Below are 26,501 nucleotides of genomic sequence, written 5' to 3'. Positions count from 1 at the left end.
ATAGCTTCTTTTTTGATAACTTATCGGGAATTTTTCAGTTTCTTTTTTTTTATCGAGTCTATTATAAAGGCCAGTTGTTATGGCAAATGGACGTAATTGAGCACAATTAGAGGGGTCGAATTTCATAGTGATTAGCTAGGCAAGAACATGTTTCCGAAGAAAGGTAGAAAAAGGCTAAAATATTTAGAATATTGCTGAAAAATATATATGTTTTACTATCTTTGGTTTTATGAATTTTCTTTGCTTTTTATCACTGACCCATCCTTATCTCCGTACAAGATATTTATGAGAAAAAAATTGTATTTTGAAAAGAACAAATTATACTTATGATGTTGGTACCATTTACGTCTAGTTTACAGTACAAAGAGGCTGTTATAAGTCGCCTGTATCTTTTATTATGAATCCGTGGATAAGAGTATCATCAGATTACAAATTTAGTGAATTATTTACCATTATCTAAAAGATATTTTTCTAAGTAATTGTTTTTCCTCTAACTATGGCCAATTTGGTTCTGGTGTAATTATTATCGAAGGATTAGTATTTAACATCATTTCGATTGAATTTTATGAGAATATTAGAATTGAAAACTAGATTCTGATAATATATTTTAGGCAAGCAAGGATGATATTGGTATTATTTTGAATAAATACTATAAAAAATTGTATGCTATATTATCGCATATTTCAGTAAATGGTTGTAGAGCAATGTACCATATTCATTCACAAATGTTTGCAGCTTCACTCAATTTCAGATAATGACAAAATCAAGTATACTTCACACTTGGAAATTAAGTCCAATAGCAACTGAAAAAAGACGCGAAAAGAAGATAGTTAAATAACTCAAACTAGCTCATAGCAACTGAGAAAAGACGCGAAAAGAAGATAGTTAAATAAACTTAAATATCTCTCACTTCTCGTCTCATGAAATTTATCTTACTGGGCACTAAGATCCCGTGTTTCTCGAGAGAAACATAACTGAAACTGTGTTTCTTGAAGTGATGCAATGTTAATATAACGAAAGACGCCCGAAGCCGTACACGGGAAAGCATGCAACGAGAGATGTTCCTCTCTATATATAGATAGATTATATATGCACTCTTCGCCCATAACATTACCTTACCACCTCTCGTCCTACTAACTCTGTAACGCCAACTCCTGTTCTCCACAAGTCAGTTAGTGTCTTCCTAATAATTCATATTAGCTCCTGGAATCAGAACTTGTCCTTCGCTGTTTCTCGGTATATTGATGAATTCAAGTTTGTTCTTCAATTAAGTATACTAACAATCTAGGAGTAATACTCTTTAGCTCTCACCTTTGAATTGAGTTATATTAATTTTGGTGTGTAAAAATTCATAGTTTTCAGATAACAGATATTCAAAGTTTAGGAAAAGTATTGCATATGGATTTTTTTTCATTTATACTAAGAACTCCTGAAGTCTACTGCAGTTAACTTCAGAAATATTAGGCCTAAATGAAATTTATTTAAAAAAAAATCATAACATGTATACGTTGAACAGTTACGACATTTTAATTATGACTCAATTAAAAGAGAGAGAGAGAGAGAGAGAGAGAGAGAGAGAGAGAGAGAGAGAGAGAGAGAGAGAGAGAGAGAGAGAGAACTTCTAAAGTCTACTGCAGGTAACTGCAGGAAATATCAGTCTATATGAAACTTTATTAGAAAACAAAATTATAACATGCAGGCGTTGAACATTTACGACAATTTAATTATGACTCAACTGAGAGAGAGAGAGAGAGAGAGAGAGAGAGAGAGAGAGAGAGAGAGAGAGAGAGAGAGAGAGACGGTCATTATAAAGAGAGAAGGAAGTACGGTTTCGGTGACAATAAATGTCTCCTATTTTCCAAGTTATGTGAAGCCTTTTCACAACAGCCAATGATAATAATACTTATGATTATAATCATCCTGTTTCCTGTCGTGGAGTCACAAAAGAAGAACCACAGAGGAAAGTGAATAGACAAATTCCTAGAATGATGCGGATATATTTTTGCTTATCTATTAACGACATAGCTGCCGTAATTAACTGGGGTATTTACAATCCTGTGAGACATCATCAAAGAGATGGAGCTGGGGGGAGAGTGACTGCTCCCCGCACTCTAGTTTTGGGGTGTTTGAATTTGTGTGGATGTAGTACGATAGAGAGTAAAAGATGTGAGATTGAAAGTATGTTTAGGAATAGAAGGATGGATGCGTTGGCCTTGTGTGAGACAAAGATAAAAGGGAAGGGTGAAGTGATGTTTGGTGAATTGTCTGGTAGAGTGTCTGGGATTGAAAGGGGAAGAGTAAGAGAGGGTGTGGCTTTATTGCTGAGTGAATGGATGACAGGTAAAGTAGTGGAATGGAAGGAGATATCATCTAGGTTAATGTGGGTAAGGGTTAGGTTAGGTAGGGAATGTTGGGCCTTTGTCAGTGCGTATGGGCCAGGTTGTAAGAAAAGTGAAGAAGAGCGGAATGAGTTCAGGAATGAATTAACTAGGTGTGTAGAAGGCCGGGGTAGAAGGAATTATGTAGTTGTCATGGGTGACTTAAATGCTAGAGTGGGCACTGGAGAGGTAGAAGGTGTCATTGGGAAGTATGGCGTACCAGGTGAAAATGAGTGGTGAGAGACTGGTAGATATGTGTGTTGAGCAAGAGATGGTGATAAGTTCTAGCTTTTTCAAAAAGAAAGATAAAAACAAGTATACATGGGTAAGAGTGGCAAATGGAAGAGTGGTAGAAAGTGCATTAATGGATTATGTGCTGATAACTAAAATAATATTTGGAAGATTGAAAGACGTGCACGTGTTTAAGGGTATGGCTAACGGTATGTCTGATCATTTTTTGGCGGAAGGAATATTAGTTGTAGCAAAAGAGTGGGGGAATAGAGTAGGTGGATGTAAAAGGGAGCTAGTGAGTGTTGAAAAGCTAATAAAACCGGGGGTAAAAAATAGATATCAAGAAATGTTGAAAATGGCATATGACGAAGTGAAAGTAAGAGAAACTGGTAATTTAGAGGAGTGGAAGTTAGTAAAAAAAAATTTTGTTGGGATTGCAAGTGATGTGTCTGGCAAGAACTTTGTTGGAGACAGCATGAGGAAGGGCAGTGAATGGTGGAATGAAGGAGTGAAGGTAAAAGTGGAAGAGAAAAAGAGGGCTTTTGAAGAATGGCTACAGAGTAATAGTGTAGAGAAGTATGAAAAATATAGAGAGAAAAATGTGAAAGTAAAGTGCATGGTAAGTGAGGCAAAGAGGGTAGCTGACCTGAGGTGGGGTCAGGGATTGGGTCATTCATATGAAGAGAATAAGAGGAAGTTTGGGAAAGAAGTGAAGAGAGTAAGGAAGGCTGGCTCAAGAATTGAAGAGACAGTGAAAGATGGAAATGGAAGGTTGTTAAAAGGAGAGGAGGCAAGGAAAAGGTGGGCAGAATATTTTGAAAGATTACTGAATGTTGAGGATAATAGGGAGGCAGATATAATTGCTGTTGCAGGTGTTGAGGTGCCGGTGATGGGAGATGAGAATGAGAGAGAGATTACAATAGAGGAAGTGAGGAGAGCACTAGATGAAACGAGAGTAGGAAAAGCATCTGGTATGGATGGTGTGAAAGCTGAGATGTTGAAGGAAGGGGGTGTGACTGTACTTGAATGGTTGGTGAGATTGTTTAATATGTGTTTTGTGTTGTCAATGGTACCAGTAGATTGCCTTTGTGCATGTATTGTACCACTCTATAAGTGTAAGGGAGATGTGCATGAGTGTTGTAATTCAAGGGGTATTAGTTTATTGAGTGTAGTTGGAAAAGTGTATGGTAGAGTACTGATTAATAGGATTAAGGATAAAACAGAGAATGCAATCTGAGAAGTACAGGGTGGTTTTAGAAGAGGTAGGGGTTGTATGAATCAGATTTTTACAGTTATGCAGATATGCAAGAAATGTTTAGCAAAAGGTAAGGAAGTATATGTTGCGTTTATGGATCTGGAGAAAGCGTATGATAGGTAGTAGGTTGGCCAGAGCACCAACCGCCCGTTGAGATACTACCACTAGAGAGGTATTGGATCCTTTGATTGGCCAGACAGTAATGCATTGGATCCCTCTCTCTGGTCACGGCTTATTTTTTCTTTGCCTACACTTACACAGAATACTCTAACCTATTCTTTACATATTCTCGTCTTTCCTCATACACCTGACAACAACGAGATACTTCACACTTCTTCACCCAAGAGGTTAATTACTGTACTGTAATTTGTTCAGTGTATTCTCCTCTTGGTAAGGGTAGAAGAGACTCTTTAGCTATGGTAAGCAGCTCTTCTAGGAGAAGGACCCTCCAAAATTAAACCATTGTTCTCTAGTCTTGGGTAGTGCCATAGCTTCTGTACCATAGTCTTCCACTGTCTTGGGTTGGAGTTCTCTTGCTTGAGGGTACACTCGGGCACACTATTCTATCTTATTATTATTTTTCTTATTCTTCCTCTTGTTTTTTTTAAGTGGTGTGTTGGGCAGGCTTAATAGAAGGGCCATGGATGCCTGGTGGTTTATCAAGAGGTTGTCTTTTCCTTTTCCTGATTCTTTTTTTTTCTCAAAACCATCCTTACTGTCCTCCCTTTAGTTGAAGTGACTATCCTGGAGGGTATTTAGCCTTGCATGGTGTATCGGCTTTTTACTATAGTCTATGGGTATCATCAATCACGTTATTTATAATTCTGGACATATTGTTTTTGTTATAATTCTTGTTAATCTAGTTTTTAAGTATGGTGTCTCTTTTTTATTTCTATTAATTCTTATGCTGTCTGGAGACATTGAGCGAAATCCGGGACCAGTACGTCCTAGATTTCGTCAATGTCATCTTCTGTATTGCAATATTCGTGGTCTTCATGCAAATATCCAAGACCTTACAGTTGCGTCCAGACAGTATGATATTCAATTGTGCTCAGAAACTTTGGTTTCTAATATGAGGCACTCATCTGAGCTCCTTATAACTGGTTTTAAGAAGCCAATAATGTTGAAACGTGATGCCATCCCTAGGGCCAGGGGAATGGCGGTGTATATTAGGACCGAGTACCCTGCTTCTCATAAGTCCTGCTATCAATGTGGATGTCATGAGATTCAGGTAATAAAAGTTTGTGGCAGGCATAACAACTTTTATTTGTGTTCGATCTACCGGAATCCAGACATGGATGATTCTATCTTCGATTGTCTTCTTACCATTATAGCTAAGATACAAGAAGATGATAGAAAGGCTTCTTTTGTCTTTGTTGGTGATTTTAATGCTCACCATAGGGAGTGGTTAAGTTCTATTTCTCCTACCGATCGCCATGGCTTAAGAGCTTTAGACTTTGCCTCTGAATCAGGCTGTGAGCAAATCATAAATGAAGATACTCACAGGTCTGGTAATTGCTTGGACCTCATATACACTGACTCCTCTGGCGTTATAACTAGTAAGGTTGGTTCTCCAGTCGGGACATCTGATCATGCCTTGATTTCATTAGTAGTTAAGACTGAGCAGCCTGTCCCTGATATATCATACTCTTGTAAAATTTATATGAAATCCCAAGCAGACGGGAATGGGATTTTGCATGATCTTTTGTGCTTGAACTGGTCACAATTATATACTAGTGTAGATTCTGATGTCCCTTTGAATGAGAATCTAGTCAACATAATTGATAGGCGTATCCCTTCTCGTGTGCTAAGGTACCGAGTGAAGGACAAACCGTGGTTCAATGATGATTGTAGACGTGCTTATTTGGAGAAGCATGAGGCCTATCACCTTTGGAAGGGTAACAGATCAGATTTGACCTGGAACAACTATACTCAGCTTCGATCTTTTGCTGAGAGAGTTTATGCCTCAACTGAAAAGGAGTACAATTTAACCATAAAAGAAACCTTTTCTGGTACAACTCAGGAACATAGATGGTGGTCTACCCTTAAATATGCACTCTTTGGTGTAGATGCAACAGTTCCTCCTTTACTTAAACCAGATGGCTCAGTCACTCACTGTCCAAAGGAAAAAGCAACCCTTTTGGCTGATGTTTTTGACAGTAAACAGAGTAATGAAAAACTTGAACTTCCTCATTCCTGTTTTCCTGAAGCTAAACTAACTAGTTTAGCTTTTCGATCTCGTGAGATTAAAGCTCTGTTGATGGACCTTGATGCTTATGGAGGTGTAGACCCAAATGGTATTTTTCCTTTGTTTTTTATAAAGACAGCAGATTTCTTAGCTCCAAAGTTATCTGTTTTTTTTGCGCAAGTTAGCAAGAAGAGGAGCTTTTAGCACTTGTTGGAGAATTGGTAATGTTACTCCTCTGTGTAAATGTGTTTGTGGTAGCTCAAGTCCCACTGATTACTGCCCAATTTCCATATCTCCCATATTATCTAAAGTTTTTGACCGTCTTTTGGCAAAACGTCGTAATAGGTTTGCTGAAGGTAATCATCTACTCCCTAGTTTGCAATTTGGTTTTCGTAAAGGCCTTGGAGCATGTGATGCCCTTCTTACAATCTCCAATGCTGTACAGAAATCCCTTGATTGTGGTGAGGAAGTTCGTATGATTGGCCTTGATTTTAGTGATGCCTTTGACCGTGTTAATCATGAGGCCCTTGTTTTCAAACTCAAACAGTTGGGAGTGGGTGGGTCGTTTCTTAGCATTATTATTGATTTTTTAAGAAATAGATCTCAAAGAGTTGTTGTTGATGGGCACCATAGTGAGTATAGGAATGTGATATCCTGTGTTCCACAGGTTAGTGTTCTTGGCCCATTACTTTTCATACTATATACACATGTCATATGGTTTGGCCTAGAAAACAAGGTTGTTGCATATGCAGATGATGCTACTCTCATTGCATCAATTCCATACCCTGAATGTAGATCTGGAGTTGGTGAATCCCTTAATAGAGAATTAGCTAAGATTAGTGCATAGTGCAAATTATGGGGTATGAAATGGAATCCTAGCAAAACTCAAAATATGATTGTAAGTAGGTCAAGGACAGTGGATCCGGATCTCAGTATTGATAATGTTCATTTAAATTTGTATGACTTTTAAAATTTTAGGTGTGATTCTCCACAGCAAATTTACTTTTGAGAAACACATTAGGTCTGTGTCTTCTTCAATTGCACAAAAAATTGGCTTATTGAGGTCTTACAAGATTTTCGGTGATCAATCTATTCTGAAGAAGTGTTTTAATTCTTTCATTCTACCTTGTTTCGAGTATTGTTCTCCTGTCTGGTGTTCAGCTGCTGATTCTCATCTTAATTTGTTGGACAGAAACTTACGGTCAATTAGATTTCTTATTCCTGATCTAGATATTAATCTTTGGCACCGTCGTTCAATTAGTTCATTATGTATGTTGCATAAGATTTTTCATAACTCTGACCATCCTTTACATTCAGATCTCCCTGGACAATTCTATCCTGTTCGTAATACTAGGCAGGCATTTAATTCTAATAGCCAAGCCTTCTCCATCATAAGGCTCAATACTACACAGTATTCTAGAAGTTTTATTCTAGCTGTTACCAAGTTGTGGAATGATCTTCCTAATCAGGTAGTTGAATCAGTAGAACTTCAAAAGTTCAAAGTTGGAGCAAATGTTTTTATGTTGACCAGGCTGACTTGAGTCTTTTATTGTTTATATATGACATATCTCTTTTTGACGTTGTTAATAGTTTATATAGTACATATCTGATTTGATACTGTTACTGTTTTTAGAATGATATATTGTTAATTTATTCTCATCATTTATTTATTTCCCTATTTCCTTTCCTCACTGGGTTATTTTTCCCTGTTGAAGCCCTTGGGCTTATAGCATCTTGCTTTTCCAACTAGAGTTGTAGCTTGGCTAATAATAATAATAATAATAATAATAATAATAATAATAGAGTTGATAGGGAAGCAATGTGGAATGTGATGAGGTTATATGGAGTTGGTGGAAGGTTGTTGCAAGCTGTGAAAAGTTTCTACAAAGGTAGTAAAGCATGTGTTAGGATAGGAAATGAAGTGAGCGATTGGTATCCGGTGGGAGTGGGGCTGAGACAGGGATGTGTGATGTCGCCATGGTTGTTTAACTTGTATGTTGATGGAGTGGTGAGAGGTGAATGCTCGAGTGCTTGGACGAGGATTGAAACTGGTAGACGAGAATGACCATGAATGAGAGGTAAATCAATTGTTGTCTGCGGATGATACTGTACTGGTTGCAGACGTGGAAGAGAAGCTTTGCCGATTAGTGACAGAATTTGGAAGGGTGTGTGAGAGAAGGAAGTTGAGAGTTAATGTGGGTAAGAGTGAAGTTATGAGATGTACGAGAAGGGAAGGTGATGCAAGGTTGAATGTCATGTTGAATGGAGAGTTCCTTGAGGAGGTGGATCAGTTTAAGTACTTGGGGTCTGTTGTTGCAGCAAATGGTGGAGTGGAAGCAGATGTACTGTACATCAGAGAGTGAATGAAGGATGCAAAGTGTTTGGGGCAGTTAAAGGAGTAGTAAAAAATAGAGGGTTGGGCATGAGTGTAAAGAGAGTTCTGTATGAGAAAGTGATTGTACCAATTGTGATGTGTGGATCGGAGTTGTGGGGAATGAAAGTGACGGAGAGACAGAAATTGAATGTGTTTGAGATGAAGTGTCTAAGGAGTATGGCTGGTGTATCTCGAGTAGATAGGGATAGGAACGAAATGGTGAGGGTGAGAACGGGTGTAAGAAATGAGTTAGCAGCCAGAGTGGATATGAATGTGTTGAGGTGGTTTGGCCATGTTGAGAGAATGGAAAATGGCTGTCTGCTAAATAAGGTGATGAATGCAAGAGTTGATGGGAGAAGTACAAGAGGAAGGCCAACGTTTGGGTGGATGGATAGATTGAAGAAAGCTCTGAGTGATAGGAGGATAGATGTGAGAGAGGCAAGAGTGCGTGCTAGAAATAGGAATGAATGGCGAGCAATTGTGACGCAGTTCTGGTAGGCTCTGCTGCTTCCTCTGGTGCCTTAGATGACCGCGGAGGTAGCAGCAGTAGGGGATTCAGCGTTATAAAGCTTCATCTGTGGTGGATAACAGGGGAGGGTGGGCTGTGGCACCGTAGCAGTACCAGCCGAACTCTGTTGAGTCCCTTGTCAGGCTGGGAGGAACGGAGAGAGGAGAGGTCCCCCCTTTTTTTTCTTATATTTGCAAAGGAAATCACGACCAGAAGAATTTGACTTTTACATAGTAACTATAATTTAATAAAAGTCATACAGATGAGTTACCTTATTGTCTGTGGCTATTATTATTATTATTATTATTATTATTATTATTATTATTATTATCATTTTTATTATTATTATTATTATTATTAATACTAGCTAATATATAACCCTGGTTGGAAAAGCAGCTGGCTATAAGCCCAAGTGCTCCAACAGTGAAAAATAGCGCAGTGAGGAAAGGAAAAGGGCAATAAATAATCTATAACAAGCGTAATAAACAATCAACATGAAATATTTTATAAACAGTAAACATATTGAATTAGATCTTTTATACATAAACAATTGAAACTTAAAAAAAAAAAAGAAGCGGAAGACAAATAAGATAGAATAGTGTGCTCGAGTGTACCCTCACGCAAGAGAATATTAATCCAAGGCAGTGTAAGAACATGGTACAGAGACTATAACACTACCCAAGACTAGAGAACAAGGGTTTGATTTTGGTATGTCCTTCTCCTAGAAGAGCTGCTTACAATAGCTAAAAGAATCTCTTCTACCCTTGCCAAGAGGAAAGTAGCTACTGAGCAATTGTAAATTTTAAGTACAGTAGTTAACCCCTTGAGCGAAAAATTGTTTGGTAATCGGCGTTGGCAGCTCTCTCTCTCTCTCTCTCTCTCTCTCTCTCTCTCTCTCTCTCTCTCTCAATGAGAATAATACCAATAATAAAGATAATGATAAAAGATGATAATAACAAAAGAATAAAATAGAAATATAAAAATGAAGAAATTAGGGAAGGTCTTAAGCTAGAATGAAGCAAAGTGAACTGCATAGCCTCTAGGTGTTATTGTTCTGCGTAGAAGCATGTTTGATTTGTTAAAAGCATTGAGTGTTTGTAATAGAAAAAAAAAATATGATAAAAGCATATGCTAAAACCTTTTTATCAATATCTAAAAAATAACGTATTGGGATATATACTTATATGTATACATATATATATATATATATATATATATATATATATATATATATATATATATATATATATATATATATATATATACTGTATATATGAGAGAGAGAGAGAGAGAGAGAGAGAGAGAGAGAGAGAGAGAGAGAGAGAGCTTTATTGTTCTTCAGTTAATGTTTTACAAATTTAGTCAGTCGAGAATGGTAAGGTTTCCAGGTATAGATAAATCTGACTGACATGGTTAGACATAATTATATCTAGAGAATTTACTATTGCTAAAGATTTTGCCATTTAGAATCACGTTGTTCTGTGAGAGAGAGAGAGAGAGAGAGAGAGAGAGAGAGAGAGAGAGAGAGAGAGAGAGAGAGAGAAATAAAAGATGTTACAGTGATTCTAGATGTCTCATAAACATCCATTTGCGCTTGGGTAGAGCGAATTAGTTTTAACGTTTAAAGAGTTTTTTGATGATCTTATCTAACTTAATTTTTAATTTACCGAGTTAATGTTCAATACATCAGCTGAAAATCTGTCCCATGTATTTGCCAGAGAGAGAGAGAGAGAGAGAGAGAGAGAGGTGGGAGGAAAGATAGAGTGATCTAACGATGTCCAAAATGACTTGATTTCCACATCACTGACCCAGTTTCAACCCTTGTTGAATCCTAATGCGAAAGGTGGCTTTCTTCCAGATACATAGCGGTGACGCAACCCATCAAATACGCCCACAGCAAAAACAACAAGAGAATAGTATTAACGATCATGTTCATCTGGTTCGTGTCGGCGATCATCGGCCTGCCCCTCATCTTCGTCAACCAATGGAAGGGCGGCAAGGCGAGTCCGAATTCCTCCTCGGAGGAGTGTCGAGGAGACGGAGTCGATAATTCGGCCAACCACTGCTCCTTTGTCAACGCCGATTTCATCCTTTATTCTTCTCTCTTCTCCTTCTACATTCCTTGCATCGTCATGATCTACCTCTACATCAGAATTTTCAAGGTGGGTCGAGTTTCGGTTGAGATATATTTAGTCATTGTTATGATATAATTGTTTTTATTTTATGATGAACAGGCTGACATAAGTTTCTTTGTATAGTTTATATAAGAAAATATATATTTCAATGTTGTCACTTTTTTAGTGTTTTAATTGTTTATTACTTCTCCTGTAGCTGATTTATTTCCTTTCTTCACTGTGCTATTTTTCTCCTTTGGATCCCTGGGGCTTATTGAATCCTGCTTTTCCAACTACTGTTTTAGCTTAGCTAATAATAATAATAATAATAATAATAATAATAATAATAATAATAATAATAATAATAATAATAATAATGATAATAATTGATTATTTGTTTGCTGTGATTTCAACAAACCATTTAATGCGTTGTTTCCTCCTGTTAGGTAATGATAGTTGTAATATACATGCTTCTGACCAAGTGTTCAATACTCTAGTATTAATGTGTCAGGATTTGAATACCTCATTAAATTATATCATATTCATATTAATGACATCTTTACAAATGCGAGTGAATAAATACATATATATAATCATAAGCATACAACATATGGGTATGTATGTATGTATGTATACAAAACGTAATCTAAACATTGTACAGTACCCAAGTAATTATATAAGTTTATATTATAATTATAATGATGAGCTAAAGAGGATAAAGCAAAATAGTAACATAAGATTCGAGCCCCGTCTTAGATAAAATCGTTTTGATAACAAACCTTTGTTGATGATTACTTCATTTTATATTTTTTGAAGAAAAGTGGTAAACTTCATAAATACAGCTAGCATTCCATATAGAAAAATAAAGATTGTTGAGGGATGATATAGCCTACCGTAGAAATTATTATTATTATTATTATTATTATTATTATTATTATTATTATTATTATTATTATTATTATTGTTGTTGTTGTTGTTGTTGTTGTGATTATTATTATTATTATTATTATTATTATTATTATTATTATTATTATTATTATTATGTTGCTGTTGTTGTTTCATTGTGGAATCCTGAGAAATGTTTAATTGACCTTTCCTATTCAAATTGATAAATGGATAACCTGCAAATGTAATTATGCATAATATCTCTCTCTCTCTCTCTCTCTCTCTCTCTCTCTCTCTCTCTCTCTCTCTCTCTCTCTCTCTCATATATATATATATATATATATATATATATATATATATATATATATATATATATATATATATATATATATATTGTGTTATTTATCTTGTTATAAATCGGAACTGTTTGCTTTAATCTTCATATCTTTATATCTGTTCCATTCACGAGAGACAAATTTTCCTCATTGATTGTATAAATATTATTAATTTTAACAGACCAAAATAACTAACTGTTTCCTCCATTATTTAGGCATTGAAAGAGCGAGCAAGGAAGAAGAAACCAAAGCAAAGCGACATAAAAGCGGGGAGCGTCATAGAAAACGTAGCCCAAACAAGAAAATTAGCGGAGACTACTCTAGGCACAGAAGTCCCACCTCCCGCTAATAAATCAACCGTCCTCATTGAAGAGGACAAAAATACAAATAACACTAGTAATAGTCAGGTAAGAAATTTTATTTTTAGATCCCTTTGGTATGACTGATGCTGAAGGAATCATATTTTTATTGTTATTCAGCAATAAGTCTCTAGAAAAATAATACAGATTTCTGTAACTTGCATCCTTTAATTTTGAAATGATAGATGAACTCCCTTTGCAGTAAAACTTCCACAGTATTAGTAACATCATACATCTATACTAGAAGCTTATCAATTTATCATCATAAATTGCCATACAAGTGTGTGTTTCCTACACTTTTGCACTTGCTGGATATTAATTCATTTTTCACTCCATCTATCCAACTAGTTCAAGGCTTTCCTCTCCTGTTACCCTTTAGTACCTCTAAATTGTTAGATATTTTCATTAACTTTGTGTTAAACATTCCTTCAAAATAGCAAATCCACCTGAAAATACTGTGACACACCCTTGCGCCTATGCTAATCTTTTTACAGCTTCTATAGTATCTAAATTTCTTACTTTATTGGTCTATCTCAACAGCATTTACTTCCATAAGGAAAAGTTGGTTCAACCATTCCTTCATACATCCCCATTTTGACCTCCACGTACAAAGCAGGCATCTCGCCAATCTTTCCATAATATTCTGCCATAATATTATTGTGATTGTTGTTAAAATTCAACTTTAGACATAGCCTACATGCTAGGATAGGAAAAGTTTTGTCCATTATAAAACTAGTGTATATTGACTGGAGTGAAATGCAACATCTTAAGATAATCAAACTTGTATTCTACTTGACTGCCATAGTGCCGTGCTAGATTCAATTCAGATACCAAAACTTTGGAAAAAACATTATGTTAATCTCATTTTGAATTTCAAAAAAGGACGAGGATGAAGAAGAGGGAGACGAAGCAGCGATAGGGTTAGAGGGAGCAGAGAATTGTCATATCATTAAAAACCCTAAAACTCAAGATCTAGTCCTTACGCCTCTCAAGGAGGAGAAGGAGTAAGTATTATGTTTTTTTTTTTCTGGATTCCCTTGATTAATAGTTATTGATTATTTAATGTTCGCATATACTGTACGTATGTGCAGGTGGTATCATATTTATGTATGATGAGCATGCATATTTTAAAGCACGTATTGTTGAACTGTGTATATATATATATATATATATATATATACATATATGTATATACATATATATACACACACACGTATATGTATATATATATATATATATATATATATCTTTTTTTTTGTAAACAAAGCCTAATGGGATTGGCCCTGGTGTAAATATTATTTGCTATATATTTTGACAAATATTCAATATAAAAGCTTAATATGTGGATTGGGTATATTATCTTCAAGTTTCCCTTTTGACCTTTATTCATCTTAATGCCCTTTTATTCAGTGAACGTTTTTTTTCAATTAAAAAAACTTTTTTAATTTATCAACTTAAAATCACAAATATTTGCCTTTGATAATCATTAACAAAATAATATTCATCATAAACTAACCAAAAGAAAAGAAAATATTTTTAAATATGAATATACCTTTGGAGAAATACTTCCAGTTATTTTCACAAGAAATATTTTCCCAATTTACATTTACACCAAATCATTTTTTTCTCTATTGCGTTCAAGAAATATTACGGAATTTTCTCAGTAGGCTTTGCTCTAGCAATTGATTTTTTTTTTTTTTTTTTTTTTTTTTTTTTCCTTACATATTTCATTATTAACAAGTAAAGGGTAATAACACTATCGTTACGCTCTGAAAACTAATTTAAATATGCATCAAATCAATTTAACAAAACAAGACGAAGCCAAAACATCCACATCCGCTCGAAGCTCAAAATAGTGTGTCATCTCATCTCATTGACTGACAGTTCTCATTTATATGATGAAAGCAACAATATCAGTAATGAATTAATTCGCACGGCAATCATTTGAAATTTAAGTGTATCCGGTTTATTGTAGTGCTCACCTGAGCGCAAAATCAATTTCATTATGACCCTTGTTAAAACATTTTTGCCTCGAATATATTTTGCAGTGAACTGGAATCATGTTACAATTTCATTCATGAGAGTCGTAGGGACAAGTAGTTGATGTTTTTTTTTAAATATGTTAGTGTCCGTTACTTGAAGGTTTAGTTTATTTCCATCAAGTTTTTTATCCATGTATATTAATGTTATGTTTTATTATTTACTTAGTATGCCAAATAGCGTTATGAATATTGATTTGACTATTTTTGTTTTCTTCATGCTTATTAAAAATGTTGCTGGTTTTGTTTTCGTCGTCGTTATTATTATTATTATTATTATTATTATTATTATTATTATTATTATTATTATTATTATTATTATTATTATTACCTCCGCCAAGGAGGTTATATTTTCGAGTTGGTTTATTTATTCATTTATGTATTTATTTGTTTATTTGTCTGTGTCTGTGGACAGGATTACGTAAAAACTTCTCCAAAGATTTTGACGAAATTCTCACTATAGATAGATCTTAAGTCATGGGCGACCCCATAAAATTTTGGAGATTTTCCGGATCTGGATTCTAGATCTGGATTTTTATGTTCGCCATTTTAAAGATAACGTTAAAGCAAACTAACGAATTTTGACGAAACTTCCAACACGGGTAGATCTCAAGCCATGGACAACTCCATTAACTTTTGGAGATGATCCATTTGCATTTTTCACGGTTTTAAAGATTAGGTAAACAAAATTGGCACGTTGGATATTCACCAAATTTTAACAATGTATGTATATTATGTATCGGGAGATACCTGTATGTATAATATGTGTCGGGAGATACCATGAAATTTTAGAGATGATACGGATCAATATCATGGAACAACATAGCACCTTTTAGCATCTGCTGTACAGTCAGCATATGAAATGTTGGAGGTGATATCCGTAGACTTTGATTGCTTTTGTTGTTGTTATTATTGTTATTACTATTAATATTATTATTATTATTATTATTATTAGTAGTAGTAGTAGTAGTAGTAGTAGTAGTAGTAGTAGTAGTAGTAGTAGTAGCATTTTCTGCTGTTTATTTGGTATGTTCAATAGTTATTATGAATATTTTTGTCTTTTTCGTTGTTAGTATTATTGTTATTATAGATGTTGCTGTTTTTGTTTTAATTATTATTATTATTATTAGTAGTAGTAGTAGTAGTAGTAGTAGTAGTAGTAGTAGTAGTAGTAGTAGTATCTATTTTTTTTTTTTTTTTTTTTAGTATGCCCCATAATTATTATCAATATTCATTTGAATATTTTTGTTTTCTTCAATGTTATTATTATTATTATTATTATTATTATTATTATTATTGTTGTCATTATAGATGTTGTTGTGGTATTTGTTTACAAGACCACGCTCTCCATATACTGCGAAGTTATGCAAAGCTATTGTTTTCCTCTATTACTTTTTCAGAATTTAAAACAATTCACCACATGGGAAACAAGTTAAGAATACGGAAAAAACTATGGAATTATAAAAAAAGAAGAAAAAAGAATTAGCCTGGTTTTCTCACTAAACTACCTGGAACTAACATTGTCAACACAGTCGACCAAACAGAAGTTCGTGGTGCCAGCGTACATTCGATATATATTCAAAATATATACTAAATCAAAAATAGAGTAATCGCTCAAAAGTGTCACTATTTGTGAATTGTATATTTTATGGACACTTTTGAGTAATTACTCCATTCTTAATTTAGTATATATTTTGATTATATATCAAATGTACGCTGGCGTCACGAACCTCTTTTTGTTTGACTAAGTTGACGATGTCAGTTTCATGTTGTTTACTGAGGAAACCAGGCTAGTTCTTTTATAATTCTATAGATTTTTTTATAATTTCAACTTATTTCCCATGTGGCGAATTGTTTTAGATTATAAAGAAGTAATAGAGAAAAAAATAGTTTTGCATAATTTGGCTGTATATGGAGAGCGTGGTCCTGTAAACAATTGCCGTTGTTGCTTTTGTTTTCCTCATTGTTGTTATCAGCAACAATAGTAGTAGTAGTAATAGTAGTAGTAGTAGTAGTAGTAGTAGTAGTAGCAGCAGTAGTAGTAGTAGTAGTAGTATAATCCATATTATAAAATTTTCATAATCAACAATTATGGAGCAAATCATGCACCTGAGCACAGCAGTCACCAGAAAAAAACGACAATGAATAAGAGTGAGAAAATGAATAAATCTCCTTTGGTCCTTTCCAGATCCAGTGAGGCCAGCGGTGCCCCAACTTCCGTCCAATCCAGTAGGAACGGCGCCGCCGAAGTAATGAGGGTGCTACCGGGGGAGGGGGCTAACAGGTGTAGCCAAAGCCAACAGCCATCTTCGCCGAGACAGGCGTTACTCATTAAGCAGAAAAAAGTCAAGGTGATTAGAGTATTTACTTAGTAAAAATAAAATTTAAGTTTAATGTTATTGATTGATTGATTTGAGGTTTTCTGGCATCCTGACATCTAAGGTCATTGACGCCAAAGAAAAAAAGAAAATAATAATGTATTTGGGATAGCTCAAATGTATAGAAAAAAAAGTTATTTTATTACGTTAGTATTGATTGGGGTAGCTAAAAAATATATATTTTTTTTAATATTTTAGTATAAGTTGGGATAATTCAAAAATGTATCTAAATATGTTGGAATAAATTAGGGTAACTCAAAAATTTAGAAGATAAATATTCTTGTTTGTTGTGATTAATTGGAATAACTAAAAGTTTAGAATATTATAATTCTGATATGTCGGGATTAATTTGCGTAACCCAAAAAATTAGAAAAAGAAATATTTTATCAAGTTGAGATAACTTAGGATAACTCAAAACCAAATGTTGGTTTGATTCTATGAAGGAAAAGTCGAGAAGGTAAGAATTGCATAGGCCTTGGAATTAATTGGAAATTGATTAAATATGGTGGGATAACTCAAGGCCAATTATTAGCATAAGCTCATAAAGGAATGCCGAATTAATTGCATTTGGTTTGGATACCTCAGTAACAATTGTTGGATTAGATTCAAATTCAAAATTAAGTTTTTAACCAAGTTCAAAAAGGAAAATAAGTCAAAACTAGGTTTTTATATCAATTAATAAAAACAACTTAGTTAAATTCGAGGTAGAAAATTGAAGATTCTGTTGTAAAATTAATCAAGATTAATTAATTAAAGCTTAAACTTAGATTCTCAATGTATCTACAGACAATAAGGAAAACAAAAAATAAAATTTGCCATCAATTCAGTAAAAGCAAACAAAATAGATTTATTTAAAATATATTGGAGAAAAAATCTAAATTATTTACTTAGTTTAGTCAAAATTAAAAAGAAATAGAGTTGTCGAATTCAGTCTAAATAAATGTTGAAAACTGAATTTAGATCTTAAAGAAGAATTATTCCACATTTAATAAAAATAATCGTCAGTGGAAGGTCCAATTCAGATATAATGATCACGTTATTTAGATAAATATTTCCAATAAATTACTTTGATTATTACATAGGTTCTATGAATCATCAGACAACCAATGTCTGTGGACATTGCAGATGAAGCTCATATTCTGAATTTACTCACGAATTGTAAATTTTATTCAAATAAAAAAAAATGTTCCACAAAAATTTTATCTGTGGATAAATGACAAATGACAATTTTAAGGAAGTCTTTCCATGAGAAGCAAGGTAACAGAAGGAGGTTTAAACAAAATTACACGAAATTATATGTAAGAGCATTGAGGATATATATATATATATATATATATATATATATATATATATATATATATATATATATATATATATGTGTGTGTGTGTGTGTGTGTGTGGGTGTGTACGTATGTGTGTGTACGTGTGTGTGTGTGTGTGTGTGTGTGTAGCAAAACGATATTCTTAGATTTATTTGATAGTTTACATACTCATGTTACTTTTATTTTCCAGATACAGTCCAAACGTAACGGTGCCGCTGGGGGTCGCGGCACGGAAGCGGCCGCGGCAGCCGCAGCAGCAGCAGCGGCTGAAACCGGGGAGCTCCTGGAGAAGAAAGACAAAAAAGCTTCCTCGGCCCGCTTCACCATCTACAAAGTCAATAAAGCGAGCAAGAAGAAGAGGGAGAAATCGTCTGCGAAGAAGGAGAGAAAGGCCACCAAAACGCTTGCCATAGTCTTGGGTTAGTGAAATGGTCCTTACTCTTTCTATAAATGGATATGGATGGGACAACTCCTGTCAACCTGTCCTTTCCCCATTTTGGGGAATTTCTTTTGGAAAAATAAAAGCAGCCTCAAGGTACATTTGGTTGTATACGAGATCTGGTGTTTATTTAACTTTAAGAAGGACATCCTCGCTTTGATGGGTTTTAATTGAATTTCATTTTGTTCTTTATTTATGATAAATATTGACGTCAAATGCCCTTTGATGTCAGGATGCTAGAAAACTGCCTGCGTACTTTTTAGGGGATCAACATTCACACTTGCATGAAGAGACTTGAGGAGAAATAATTCCAGCAATAATTGTAGAAAAGAAGGAAATTCTTGTATTTTGACCATGAGGAAAGTAAATGTTGTTACGCTTAGTAACCGAGTTATTAAGTTATGTTTTAGAGCGTTATTTTTGGTTACTTAGGACAAGTATTATTCTAGCCTAAGCATATGTATATACGCAGTAGTTTTATTATTATTATTATAATTAACAGCTCATAGATAGTTCCGTATATATTCAACTGTATTAGTTTCTTATTATTATTATCACTATTACTATTAGCTGAAATACCTGAAGAATAACACGCTAAAGTTAAAGAATAAGAGAAGCCACCAACAGAGATAAACAAGGAAAGGAAAAACTTACTATACAAACCAATATCTATAAAAATACTCGCACCAATTTTTACGCAGTATGGCAGCGTCCACCCTTCTTCAATTAGCGCCCACCTGGAAAAGCTAATTTAGCGGAAGATGCGAAGATTAAGGCTTGGAATTTTATTAGTTATCGGTTGGGGCGTAAAGGCAAGTATTGGCCTCAGCCTGGTGCTCATAATAAACATTTCGCTCGTAGATCCACATGCAATTCAGTACGAGTTCTTGCTTGAGTTTATGTGTTGTGCTTGCTTGCGTTTGTAGTGGATTAACTATGGCGTGGGCAATTATATTTTGTTTGTTTCTTATTTTATCATTCCACGCTTTATAAGGTTAGCCCCATTTTCTTTTTGTATGGGGACATATATATATATATATATATATATATATATATATATATACAGAGAGAGAGAGAGAGAGAGAGAGAGAGAGAGAGAGAGAGAGAGAGAGAGAGAGAGAGAGGGGGGGGAGGATTTTAGTGTACATTTGTTTGCATGTATTTCAAGGCTTTTTAATGTGTACAATAAAAAGGAAAAATTCTTGTCTGGCTATTTCTATTATGAGCTCAGTTTCTAAAATATCGAATCTTAACTTGTAGACTGAATAGCAATCGGCCAAGTTATATGTACATTCAGATTCTGAATTGTGCTAAATTCGCATGCAAACGAACTTGTTGTTTAGGCTTAATTCAACATGTTCATTTGCCTATTGGTATGAAGATAGGAACAGGAATATAACGGTCACCATGCACATAGCCTTTACAGAGTCAATTGATGATGTTGTTTTCGACTTGTGGATTTTGCAAAATCGTATTTAAGCCGATCTACGGTACATTTATTCAAATATATCCCCGTCCTCATTATAAGAATAATATTGGTTTTATCCAACGTCCCTTCCTAGCAATCTATTATTATTATCATTACTAGCTACACTACAACCCTAGTTGGAAAAGCAATAGACCAGTGAGGAAAGGAAATGAATAAACGATATAAGAAGTAATGAAAAATTAAAACAAAATATTTTAAAAAACATTAACAGCATTAAAACAGATATTTGATTTATAAACTATAAAAGGACTTATGTAAGCCTGTTCAAAATAAAAACATTTGCTGTTGGACGGGGGTTCGAGACCCTCTCAATCTATATACCTTCTAGTAGTGTCTGTAACCTCTCCATCCTTGTGAGCAATGGATGCGGGGTTTGGAGTAGCCTATAGGTCATGAGCAGTCATTGCCTGGTCCTCCCTGATCCTCTCTTAATAGAGATGGGGCTTTGGGCCTGATCATATATGTAGATGCTAAGTCTCTAGGACCTTGTCCTGCCTCTTGCCTTTGCCATTCATGAGTTACCTTTGAATCTCTAAACGCGATACTAAAATTGGAGGAATAAATCTCCTTAGGGTGATTTATACGTTTACAAAGACTAAGACTTGAAAACAAAGATCGGAAATTCAGCGATTTTGCCAAACTTGCACTGTCAAGTATTGTAACGATATATGTACTAGTAATAAAATTATTTTCATTATTATTATTTTGTTATTATTCTTTCCATTTTAGTATTAATGGTAATGGTGATAATAAAAGCATAACGCTCAAGTTCAAGCCAAATTGTTTATTTAGTACAAGTTGATTTTAGTTGCAATGATGTTTATAAAGTATATGAAATGGGAGTGGTAACTGTAAAAGAATTTGCCAATGGTGCTCTATAATGTTTTAAACAACAAACATCTGTAACATCAATAATTATATGGGAAATAAATTTTTGTCTTATACTTTTTTGCGTTACCGTATGTGTTATTATTATTATTATTATTATTATTATTATTATTATTATTATTATTATTATTATCCAAGGTGCAACCTTAATTGGTGAAGCAGGATGCTACCAGCCCATGGGTCCAAACAGGGAAGCATCTCAAAATAGAAAATTAAACGGATAATCGTATTTAATATTAAGATTATATAAGTATGTTAGAATACATAACATTGTTTAGTAGTTAATTAGTAGTAAACTCTTTGGCAAGATATGTCTTTGGTATGAAAGAATTTATAGTTATTTTCACGATACAAAACCTTGATTTTAATACAATTATCTAAGCAGTTGGGAAAATTTTCTTTCAAAGGGAATACGTGTTCATTGTTGACTATTGTATGCTCTGAAAAAAATAATTACATCATAATTATTTATCTTCTTAAAATGTTCTCATTTTTACTCTGCCATTGATTACTTTGTTATGAATGAGTACTTGAATATTGTCTTTAGAAATTATTTTCTGAATTATGATTAGTAAACAGTTTCGTGAGTGCAAAATTGTCATAAATGAGTACTTGAACATTATCTTTAGAATGGATTTCAGAAACATGATTAGTAAAAACAGTTTTGCGGGTACAAAATTATCGTGTACTTAAACATTATTTTTACAATTATTTTTTAAATCATGAGTAGTAAACAGTATTGTGAGTACAAAATTGTCATAAATGAGTACTTAAACATTATCTTTAGAATGGATTTCAGAAACATGATTAGTAAAAACAGTTTTGCGTGTACAAAATGATCATGTACTCAAACATTATTTTTATAATGATTTTTTAAATCATAAGTAGTAAACAGTATTTTGAGTACAAAATTGTCAGAAATGAGTACTTAGACATCATCTTTAGAATGATTTTCTGAATCATGATGACCAAACACAGCATTTTGAGTGCAAAAACCCGAGTTTACATTGCAGCTCTTCCATTGCAGGAGCGTTCTTGGTGTGCTGGGTGCCATTCTTCACCTGCAACGTTCTCGATGCAATCAGCATGAAGACTGGCAACACCAGCTTAGAGCCCGGCATGACTGCCTTCGTACTAACCACCTGGATCGGGTACATGAACTCCTTTCTGAACCCGGTCATCTACACCATTTTCAACCCCGAGTTTCGAAAAGCCTTCAAGAAGATTCTGGTCTGTCAGAGCTAGCTGTGGTTCGGATCGCCATATCAGTGTGTTGAGGACTCCTGGAACTCCTTCGGGGGGACCAAGTTTGCATTTTGTATGAAAAAATGCTACGTAGTTTTCGCCTTTTAGATGGTGAATTTTCTTTTTGCATAAGAGAATTGTCACTGAGATTTTAACTTTTTTTCTAATATGCGCGTGCGTGTAAATGTTAGGTGGTGTATTTCTTTGTGCGTGTATAAATTTGTGTTGGAGTTTTTTAGAATCGGGTCCTTGCTTCCGGTTCGTTTACATGTAGAAATGATGATGATAACTATTTCTGTGTTGGAAGTTTATATTTCATGTCCAGAAATAATGATGTTCCGTGTAAAAATATGTCTACTTACGCTCCTTTGGCATTAACTGTCCTAACGATCGGCTTGTTGTTACCGTATTCTAAGTGACAATTATGACGGTAGCCAATGGGAGACCGCAATAGTTCTCTTTTATTGTCAAAGAGACGAATGAAGACAAAATAGTGTTGCTAAGGAAACTAGTTAGCCTTTTTTTAGACTCTTGCTGTTATTGGCTGCAAGCCGTGTCACCTGGTGTAAAGAGACTTGCACGCCATTGCTTTAAGAAATGAGATTACAGTCTTACGCTGTAATTACTTCAGTATTAGTGTACATATTGTCTTTGGCGGTCATTGAAAATCTTCACTGCATCATTCGATATTTCACAAATATCGATGGCTGAAGTTCAACCAAAAATATAAAAAAAAAGTGATGATATGCAAAAGTTTGCAAATTTCTTGATTATGGGTACTGCGAATCATATTGTCATTCGTTTCATTACTCACTGCAGTATCATTGTGAATTTTATGCTTCCTTTGGTTAAGTATCCGAGAAAAATTGGGAATAGTTGGGAATTAGGCAAAGAAATATCTTTGTTTCTTATAATAAAAGGTGCTTAATATCTAAGATATCTTTGTTATTGCCAATTGTCGAGAGAAATCTAGGTATCTAAATTGGTTATTTTCGCCAGAGAAAAATATAAGGGACTTCCCAAATAGCAATCAACACAAGGAACTCTAGTAGTTATTCTGTCATTAGGGAACAATTGTTATGCTCATTTCGTAAGCGGTCCAACTTTAGAATTAATTAAATTAAATGGAGTATTTCAACCATGTTCGAAAAACACTCGAGTAAAGGTTTAAAAGAGATGAATAAAGTCACTAATTGGTGATTCATGAAAAAAAATATATATTCCATGCAATTCATGTGAATAGTAATGAAAGGATTTACGCAATGACATATTAAAATGAGTAACTTTTTAATTATTTTGTTATTTTATTCATTTTGATAAAGGGTTTAAGATCTAAATTATCGAGATAGAATATTATTAGATAAAATTATTGTTGTTTATTTCATAACTATATTTTTTCATTTATAGAAAGTAGAATATAGAAATCAACAAATAGGGGTCACATACTTATTTTACCTGTCCTTCTCACTTGCTTACCTAAATATATTTAATGGTTCCACTTCTCTTTTTGAATTTATTCGTTTTTAAACATAAATGATTCCGTACGCATTCCACTGTATTAGTTTCTTATGTGTATTTACATTTATAAGCAAAAATAAATGTGTGCGTATAAACGTTTATATAAATGATCACTCTCAGACATATATATATATATATATATATATATATATATATATATATATATATATATATATATATATATATATATATATATATATATATATATATATATACAGTATACATGTATGTATATATATACAGTATGTATATATATATATATATATATATATATATATATATATATATATACAGTATATATGTATATATTATATATATATATATATATATGTATGTATGTATATACATACACACACACATACACACATTCACACATATACATACATACATATACACATTTATACACTATATATATATATATATATATATATATATATTATATAAAATATATATAATATATATATATATATATATATATATATATATAATTATTTTAAGGCAACAACACAGTATTCTAGTTTTCTGTATTTCTAGCATTTAATGAATACATATATATATATATATATATATATATATATATATATATATATATATATATATATATATATATTCAATTAAATTAATTATGTATTTTAGATTATGACAATTTCCAATAATATTTTATTTGTCGTACACGGATTTAGCAGCTATTATTTACTAGCATCATTTTTCTTACGTCCAAGTCTAAAAGCAGCACAATATAATCAGCCATTAGATGATTTCTAGTATTTTCAATTTTTTTTTTTTTTTTTTTTTTTTTTTTTTTTTTTTCTTAGAAGTTCATTAAATTCTACACTATTTACCTTGATCAAATCCACTGTGTTTTGCTCTCGGCAATTGAAATATCGAAGACATTCTAGATTATTAAAAGTCTAGACTGAGAGTCTGTCCTATAGACGAATGTACTCATGAACTGTAAGACTTTTTCACTATGTAAAATATGAATAACAGCATTTACCATAGATAGGGAAAGTGCCATCACATGTTCCATCAATTCTTCAGTGGTTTAACTTTGAGAAATAGATAAACAACTGAAAAAAAAAAACTCGCGTAGAGTAGACTAGAATGCAGAGTTGAGTGTTTTAATATTCTATTTTGGTATTGAAAGAAAATCCAATATTGAGAAATAGTATAATGTTGGGACTTACATTACCAGAACTGACGTTGCATATTTTATCGATATGAATATATATATAAGTGAAGTTTCGTAAGATGAAAACTAAATAAAAACAGATGGAATATTTATTTTATAGAAGGACGCAATGGTTAATACCAGAACTTGTATAAAAGAAAGATTATATAAATATAAATATATATAAATATTTATAAATCTAATGAGTGTGTATGTGTGTGTATTCATTCTGTTTTCGTGTTGTTTCTTAGCTGTTAAGTCTTTGCCGAATTTTTGCGAGGTATTTTTCTTGTCATTTTCTTTATTCTGAATTCACATCCGGGAAGGAACCAATTCATTGAGTTGGTTCCTTCCCAATCATGTAGATTTATTTGCAAAAGCCACAGCAACAAGAGGGATTGCGTGCGTTTGTGTGTTTGGGTGTTTGCGTGAGAGAAATAGTGCGGGCAATTGAGACGTGATGCTTGCTCTTTTAAGTCATAGCTTGGCTGTAGTTGGCGCCACAAAGTCCATGCATACAATAATTTCTAAGTCTTTGCTGTATCATCCTTACAACGGTGCTTGCAATATATTATACCTAGAATTTCTAGTTTTGAATAAAGAAACAGGCTTTGTTTGCTTGGAAAATTAGATTTTATATTTAATACAGAATATGTATAGCTCTAATTTGTATCATAACATTTAAGCATTGTTAATAAGCACAATATCTTCAAGATAAACCCTGGTTGTTCCTCTTGACGGGCCATGTATGTATTTAGGGATAAGATTTAGATATAATTGTCATTATCATCTAACGCTGTTGGTGTTTCTTTCTTACGTCATTCTTTCGTTTTCGTAGAGTTGTGTCCTTTTTGCTCCCAATCGAGGGGAACATCCAGTGCGATTTCTGGGCCCTAGATATTGTAAATAGTAATTATGTTGAATATATATGTGTACAAATGTAACATGACTGTAAATACATAGATTAAAACAAAAACAAAACATGTCTAGGTGTGGTGATAATAGATTTAGGATGAAATATAGATGTCGGTTTACTTTTCTGAGTCTAGGAACCACCAATCATTGTGTTGCATGTATCATTTATCCTTATCAATAAAATGGATGCTATAATATCTCGTTTTCTGTATGCCTGCATCGTTTGATAGATTTTCTCTATGTTTATCAGAAACAAGTGAAAATCCAAGATATGAACGAGGCGGTTGCCAATTTGGCTATTAAGTTATTAAGTTATTGAAGGAGTATTTGAAGCAGCAAAACATAGAACAAGATGAAACTTTCATAACAATTCTGTTGTAGCTGTGATGAGCTACAGAGGATAGTGTCTATTGGGGCTAAGACATTTTGTCAATAAAACCCCTTCCGTAGAAAAGCCCTGGGCAATCAAC

General features: G+C 33.5%; 2 protein-coding genes across 2 annotated transcripts in view; both read left to right on the top strand.

Annotated features, from left to right (window-relative positions):
- The window catches only part of LOC137646576 (dopamine D2-like receptor), a 28,638-nt gene extending 5,620 nt beyond the window's left edge, over positions 1 to 23,018 (top strand). Inside the window, exons 3-8 of the mRNA XM_068379687.1 lie at positions 10,793 to 11,096; positions 12,484 to 12,675; positions 13,510 to 13,631; positions 16,855 to 17,017; positions 18,557 to 18,785; positions 22,210 to 23,018. Coding sequence (XP_068235788.1) covers positions 10,793 to 11,096; positions 12,484 to 12,675; positions 13,510 to 13,631; positions 16,855 to 17,017; positions 18,557 to 18,785; positions 22,210 to 22,427 — 1,228 coding nt within the window. The 3' untranslated portion in view covers positions 22,428 to 23,018. The remainder of the gene's footprint in view (positions 1 to 10,792; positions 11,097 to 12,483; positions 12,676 to 13,509; positions 13,632 to 16,854; positions 17,018 to 18,556; positions 18,786 to 22,209) is intronic.
- Positions 23,019 to 26,383: 3,365 nt separating this feature from the next.
- Positions 26,384 to 26,501, top strand: part of LOC137646820 (uncharacterized) — an 8,020-nt gene continuing 7,902 nt past the window's right edge. The window contains exon 1 of the mRNA XM_068379903.1: positions 26,384 to 26,501. This exon is cut by the window's right edge and continues 278 nt beyond it. The gene's annotated coding sequence lies outside the window, so the exon portion shown is untranslated.

The sequence above is a fragment of the Palaemon carinicauda genome, chromosome 9 (genome assembly GCF_036898095.1).
Source record: "Palaemon carinicauda isolate YSFRI2023 chromosome 9, ASM3689809v2, whole genome shotgun sequence".
In the NCBI taxonomy this organism is placed as follows: Eukaryota; Metazoa; Arthropoda; class Malacostraca; order Decapoda; family Palaemonidae; genus Palaemon; species Palaemon carinicauda.
The sequence above is the reverse complement of the archived record's forward strand: the minus strand, read 5'-3'. Positions and strand labels throughout refer to the sequence as shown.